This window comes from Anoplophora glabripennis, unplaced genomic scaffold (genome assembly GCF_000390285.2).
Source record: "Anoplophora glabripennis isolate ALB-LARVAE unplaced genomic scaffold, Agla_2.0 scaffold414, whole genome shotgun sequence".
Classification (NCBI taxonomy): Eukaryota; Metazoa; Arthropoda; class Insecta; order Coleoptera; family Cerambycidae; genus Anoplophora; species Anoplophora glabripennis.
Window position 1 is genome coordinate 309,584 of NW_019416509.1, and position 7,559 is coordinate 317,142.

At 30.8% G+C, this 7,559-nt stretch overlaps 2 protein-coding genes across 3 annotated transcripts in view; both read left to right on the forward strand.

Annotated features, from left to right (window-relative positions):
- The window catches only part of LOC108908500, a 39,337-nt gene extending 37,707 nt beyond the window's left edge, over positions 1–1,630 (forward strand). Inside the window, exon 11 of the mRNA XM_023454788.1 lies at positions 1,317–1,630. Coding sequence (XP_023310556.1) covers positions 1,317–1,545 — 229 coding nt within the window. The 3' untranslated portion in view covers positions 1,546–1,630. The remainder of the gene's footprint in view (positions 1–1,316) is intronic.
- Positions 1,631–5,531: 3,901 nt separating this feature from the next.
- Positions 5,532–7,559, forward strand: part of LOC111691647 — a 13,268-nt gene continuing 11,240 nt past the window's right edge. For both annotated transcript variants that reach the window (XM_023454789.1, XM_023454790.1), the window contains exon 1: positions 5,532–5,597. In XM_023454789.1, the coding sequence (XP_023310557.1) occupies positions 5,549–5,597 (49 nt within the window). In that variant the 5' untranslated portion in view covers positions 5,532–5,548. The remainder of the gene's footprint in view (positions 5,598–7,559) is intronic.

The following is a 7,559-nucleotide window of genomic DNA, read 5'->3' on the forward strand; positions in this document are numbered from 1 at the left end:
TACATTTCCAAATCACTTAAACGCAATTGTTATTGAATATGGTATTGAATAAGATGCATATATGCAAAGGCGTATAATTTGTATTTAAACTAACACCATTAAACTCAAATCTGGATCCATTGTAAATTAAATGTGTATTTTTTAAGTCAGCTGTTACATTAAATCTTGCAAGACAATCAGCTCCTATAATAAGGCTCCAAAAACGAAAGGAAAATGCTTTTTTAAACCTAAATTGACTCAAAATTAGAACCATTTATATCTGATAATTTTAAACTTGTATATTTCTTTATAAATGTTAAAAATGTTTTGAAATATTTTGAGGAACTTTGTATACATCTACAACAAAAAGACGATGACTAAAACTATTTGTTCCACTATTTGTCACTGAAACATCAAGACGTTTTAGTTTGACAGATATTTTGAAAAATAAATCTGAAACTCATTTTTTTTCAGCAACATTACTTAATTCATCAATTTTCTAAAGGCTTAATTTCAAACAATTTNTGGATCGATTTTCAAAAAGTAAGAATCGATGTATAGAGAATTAAAAGCCCTTTCTAATGACCCCCCACTTGACCCCCATTCCCATTTAAAAAAAATTTGGGGGATGGCACCCCCACTTAGGGGGTTGAAGAATTTGCTATGCTTTTTGCGCCAAAAGTTGTCCCCCTCAGAAGCAAACTTTACCTGTTTTTGGATTTTGCCGAAAAGTTCATTACTACCCTGTAATGCCTTGCGGTACGTTTTCGATGGGCTACCCTGTATATTCATCCTAAGTTATCTAGTTTAATATATTTATTTACGTTAATGTTAAATGTTGCATATTTAGAAGAGCTCTGACGTATTCCAAAAACGACACAGACTTCTATTTATGGAAATTGAATACCAGGAGTGACACAAGGATCCATATTGAAAACGTCAATGTGATCTTAGCCGACGTAAATGGCAATGTAGCATGTGTTGATCATAAGAAAAATGATGAAAGCGACAAATGGCTCTTGATCGAAGAAGAACTTGAAGTTAATGCGAAACCAAAACCTATTTATATTGAAGAACACCAAGAAAAATTTGTGATACAGAATAAAAAGACAGGAAGGGTGCTAGATGTGCCAAACCAGTTCCTCAAAATGAGAGAATGGGAAAATAAGAATTCGCAATTGTGGACATTGGAAGCGGACGGATCTGAGCATTACATCATCCGCAATGTTGCAATTGAGTAAGCTGCTTTTGCTTGTTTTATCCTTTGGTTTTACCTGAGAGAAAATATTGTTCAATTGCTGCTTTGTATTACATTAAAATACTATTTTTATTTTTAGAGGAGTTTTGTCGTATCTAAAAGAGGGTAAAGAGTACAAATTATGGAATTTGGACATTAGCAGTAACACTTCTCTGAAAGTGGAAGGCACAGACGTAGTTTTGTCCGATAAAGATGGTGCAGCAGAATTTACTGAAGAACAAAATGACGACAGCGATAGATGGATGCTGGTCGATGAAGTTTCAAGAAAAAGAAATGCGAAACTAAAATCGATTTTTGTTGAAACATAAGCTGCAGTGAATTCCTCTTAATTAGAAATTTGTAGTCATTACATACATGTAACTAATAGCAATAAAGGAAGGAAGTCTCATATTATATTTAATAATATTAAATACACATACGTCATCATTTTATATGCATATACTGTAAAAAAAAAGTTGATACAATTTTCAAGCCTACATTTGCTTTTTGACGACTTTCGATTCAAAAATGATATATATACAGTGTGTTTCACTTAAAGTCGGAACACCTCCATATTTAGGATGACGTTGACTGAGTTCCATAATTCTTTTTTTATGTGATAGTACTCTTAGATATTATATTTTTTGACGTCTGATAAGACCCTCCCAAATTAAAAAACATATTAGGCGTTTTTTTAAGAAAGAATGGATAACATTTTCAATTTAATCACGTCTCAAAACTCTAAATACAAAATTTCATTATTATAGCTTTCACAGGGTGTTCACGAAATAGGTGCAAATTTCGAAAAATTTCACTCATTGCAGGGTTTCTTGTATTAACAGTGGAAAATGTTTTCATGGTATTTTACCACAATATTCGAAATATAAAATAAATGGCTTTCATAGCTTAAGAATAAATAAATAAAAACAACAAAAAAAAAGGTTTTTTCATGATTCAAGAAATTAAAAACTTTTTTAAAAAACTGCACTGACCTGGGAATTTCATATGGAACACAATTACTTTTCTCAAAAATAACACTAATTTTGCACGTAGCAAGAGCTTCTCATTTCGTTTGACATAATTTTTCAGTTGTCTATTTTCATAGGGCATAGCCTGTCTCGTTATGAAGACGATAATCTTTATAAATACTCAGATATTTGGAATTAATAAAAAAATGAAACATTGTAGCTATCAAAAAATTTCAAAATAAAGCAAGCACTTTTTAAGAACAAGCTTGGCATAGTTTTACAATTTAATTCTGGCTTGGATTATGTCAATGTTATTGAGAAAACTAAATATGTTAAAGGATGATGTTCTAGCACAACTTCACTACTTTAGCAATAACTTGAAAACGATAAAAAGATATCGACCTCCGTTTATGTATTTGTTTTCGTTAATAAATGTTCTATCAAGCCATGAAAAAAAACTATATCGTTGCATTTAATTTTTTTTCTAAATGGAGACAATTACAAAACTTTCTGATTAGTGTTGTCTACCGTTGCGCAGGAACATAATATTTTTATTCCCATGTCATAAATATAAATTTTATTAATAGCTCTTTAAAATGAACCGTCATTTCTTGAAATCGATTAAAGCATTTAGAAGTTATGATAATTTAAAAATTTCAAGGTGGCGTCTTTCATGCTGGCGTTGCTATAGTAATATAAAAAAGTTCAACAAAAGTTATGAAAGGTTTAACAGTGTATTTAAAAAGTGTATTTTCAACTTAGGTTACACGCGAAATTTCGAAAAAACTAAAAAAACATTTAAAATCAATTTAGTCAAAGCTAACATAAATATGAAAACTCTCGTTTTCTTTTAAAATGGCCCATTTACATTAACCTCTCTATCTCCGTTGTCATTCAATTTAGAAGAAAAAAGTGTGCACATTACTTGTTTTATTTTTTATTAAGAACCCAGTGGCGTACTCAGATTTTTTACAAATCGCACAGTTTTTCCGATATTACATAAACATAGGTTTTTTTAAATAGAACACCCTGTATTTGGCTATCCCGTTGAATAGCATTTTTTTTACCTTTTCAGCCATATATAATAATAGATACTTTTTATTTGCCTAAATGAAGAAAAATGCAAAAATGTATAGATATAGATATTTTTTCAGTTGGCCATGTTATTTATTGTTATATTTAGTATTGGTCTCTTCGTTTTCTATTATTATTTTTATGTTAAGCACCTAACTTAGACTAAAAGATTAAAAAAAAAATAAATTAGATTATCCATTTATCTTTACTTAATAGGTTTAATTATAGGTACACTTATAACTATTATCTAAACATAAACTAAACAAAAATAACAACTATAAAATGAGAGAAACAACAATAAAACAAAAATGACATAACAAAGTCACAGCAAGTGCTCGAATTGTCGGCCATTTTCGTTGATACATAACTGACAACGTTTGGCAATGGAACGGGTCGCATTGTAAATGTGAATATTTGACACCCGCTGAATATAGTTTTCAAAATGTTCCCTTAGCTCCTCGACATTATTAGCTCTATACTTATAAATTTTGTCTTTAACATCCCCCCAAAAATAAAAGTCTATAGGGGTTAGGTCTGGTGACCTAGGCGGCCACCTGTTTGGTCCGTACGTACCGATCCAATTGTCCCCGAAATTATGATTTAATAATTCTCTAACTATGTGGGAATTATGTGGAGGCGCACCATCATGCTGAAAGAACATATTATATCGTTGAGCTAGTGACATATCGTCCAGCAGTTCAATAATATTTTCTTGTAAAATTCTCACATATCTCTGAGCGTTAAGGTTTTCATCGTACATTTCGTAAGCTAACACTCTATTGTGGAAGAGAGCTACCCATGCATGAAAACCAAACTGCCCTTGCTGAATTCTGGCCACAGTTTGGTGAGGATTCACATCTGACCAATAACGCGCATTATGCCGTTGAATATACCTTCGCTGCTTATAAAAGCCTCGTCGGTCCAAATAACATTTTGAAAAAAATTGAGGTCTACATGAGTTTGCTGCAAAAACCATTGACAGAAAATGACACGTCTCTCTTCATCTCCTGGATGCAAATGGTCGACTTTTCTTATGGTATATGATCGAACTTGTGTTTTTTTTTTTAAATTCTCAATGCTTTGAATTTACCAATTCCTATCGTCCTTTGAATTTCTCTGTTAGATACATTGGGATTTGCGACAACAAAGGCTAAAGTATTGATTTCATCATTTTCTCTATTCTGTATATTATAAGATTTAGCTCTCGGTTTTTGAAAAGAACCAAACTCACACAAGTTATCATAGACTCGGCTAAAAATTGTCTTTTCTGGCTGATGACGCTCTGGGTATCTGTCCAAATATAAGTTTAAAGTTATGTCACTATTTTTTTCACTTTCAATGTAACACTCTAACATTTGAACTTTCTAAAGATTTTCGTACACCATTTTTATACCTTTCAAAATTGAAACCAAATAATAGATGTTTAACAAGCTTTCAGTCAGTCAAAAATAAACTAACTGTCAATATTAAACAACAAAGGACGAATAAATAAATAACATGGCCAACTGAAAAAATATCTATACATTTTTGCATTTTCCTTCATTTAGGCAAATAAAAAGTAACTATTATTATATATAGCTGAAAAGGTAAAAAAATGCCATTCAACGGGATGGCCAAATACAGGGTGTTCTATTTAAAAAAATCCTATGTTTATGTAGTATCGGAAAAACTGTGCGATTTGTAAAAAATCTGAGTACGCCACTGGCTTCCTAACAAAAAATAGAACAAATAATGTGCACACTTTTTTCATCTAAATTGAATGACAACGGAGATAGAGAGGTTAATGTAAAAAACCCTGTATATCTAAAACTAATCAAGTTAGCCAAGACCTTTTGGTACCAGCGAAGTAAACTCAAAAAAGAGGACGGGACATCAATATCAGATTTTTTGTATCTATCACCGTTTTGGCTGTACCCTATAAAACTATCGAAAATCAACCACCCTGTACACTAACAATATTTAAAATTTGGAAAAATTCTTCTCAAACATTTTTTTGCTATCTCTAACCTTAAATCGTCAATACCCATAGCAAGAACCTTGTTTGGTAGGTGGTGAGTAAGTAAAATATCGGTCAAAATATGTTAATTTATAAAATAAATCAGATAGTAACTTAACGTTTGGGCATACAACCCGTTAAATTATTACTTACCTCCATGTATTGTTTTGCTTTGTTTACAAAACATTTCTCGTAAGTGTTTACAGATTATGCTTGATATAAAGAAGGGTTATCAGACATCGTCATCCGCAAAATGTATGCCAACCTAAAAATAATTTCAGTTACTTCGAAAATATGTTGCTAAGAGCAGTGATCTTGGAATTATTGTTACAATTTGTGTATGGTAAGTTATGAAAATGTTGAAAAAAATTGCTTTTCTGAGGTACCTATTTAGATTACAATATACAGTTACATTGACTTAAACTCCCTTTTCGTTAAATTAAAAATAGAAACATTGTTTCTGTGTATTTAAACGAATAAAAACATTATTTTGCGGTTGAAGTATAACTACAAAACTTTTAACCCTACATATATACACAATTTTTTTATTTTGTTTTTATTACTTTATACTTAACTTTAATGGATAATTTACATTTTCTCCGATCTTAGCCTACACCTTTTTCAGATTTATTGTACAAAACGCCAATTATATTTTATCATATTTAGTTTTATTTCGCAAATCGTAATTTTGATTTCAGATTTCAATCATAGGTCTGTCAACAAGTCTGTGCTTCAGAAAAGTTCATTTTAATTCATAGAATGTAAATTGTATTTCTTTTAAATCTTTCATATTCCAAAATGCGCCAAGGCATTCCAGTAAGTATAAAATGTGTTTGCAATTATTTGCCAAAATTATTTTAGAAAATATTCAAGTAAAGTTAACTAATATTATGGTTATTTTCACTATTACAACTTAATTCAAGAAAGTTTATATTGTCGGCAACTAATTAATGATTTGATATTTACACAATTACACTTTTCTGAAATAGAACTGAAGCATTCTGAAATTTTTCTGAAACAAATTGACTAACGATAAGATAAAACGCAAATAATACTCTGAAAATATATTAACCATTTTTGAAATACAAATTGCATTCGTTGCAAAATTTGTATGGAATGTGACACTTCTCAATAAAAATCTAGGTCATATTTCCAATTATTTAAAGATTATCAGTTAATGGTGTATAACAAATATGTTCTAAATTTAACAAAAATTGGTTCCGTAACTCGTATTAAGCTACAATGATTATTATACGCCTGTTCAGAAAATAACCGAAGTTTTTTTAATTACACGCTAATGGAGATATTTATTGACATCTGTTGACGGCATTGCGTTGTGCATAAACTTCTCTGTAACCACATGTTCTTGGATTCGTGATATTGTTATTTGAGTGACGATGTTACTGACGATTTTTGAAATGTGCTGTTTTCTGGAACAACGATGCAACGTAAAGCTTTCAACTTTTGAAATAAGCTTTCGGAGATTACGCTCCAATGATTTAAAAGTGGTCGTCAGTCAATTGAAGATGATCCCCTACCAAGAAGGCCTTCGAATTCAACTGATGACCCCTACCTTCAGAAAATCAAAGATCTGGTGCGTCCAAATCGTCGATTGACTGTCAGAGAAATTGTAGAAGAGTTTAGCATCTCAATTGCATTAGTTTGCAATCTTTCAATATATAAACCAATTATATTTTTCAACGTGTCATAGTTAATATCACAGCTATTTGAAACAGTATTGAATACATTACAAATATTGAATATTGGTGATTTACGCATAATGTTTGTGCGACAAATGGGAGAATAAAAACAATAATTTCCACGAGAATTTTGGCGAGGAACCAAAAAACAGAGCTTATTAACGAGAAACATACACTCAACATTATTATGAACTAAAATATATAAAAACGTTATGGCACTACAATTTCTCCTTTCCCCTAAGGGAATTACATTGAACATATTCAACAAAACCTTATGATCTATACCTCTTTCAGGATAGGTTCCTTGTGATTTAAAAAAACAAAAACTTCAAAAACTTACGCTGAATCGACTCAATCAATACGATGTTATTTTGGTATATAGGCGACCATATTAAAGATGCATATTCCAGCTTTGATCTAATATATGCAAAGTATAATGTTTTTAAACTTTTAATATTTGAAAAGTTATTCCAGTTTCTCATAAAAAAACCGAGTAGCTTGTAAGCTGTTTTTGTGATTTGTCCAATATGTCCAGAAAAACTAAGTCCAGAATCAAATAAGACACCAAGGTCCTTAAATTCAGAACATCGCTCGAGAATATAACC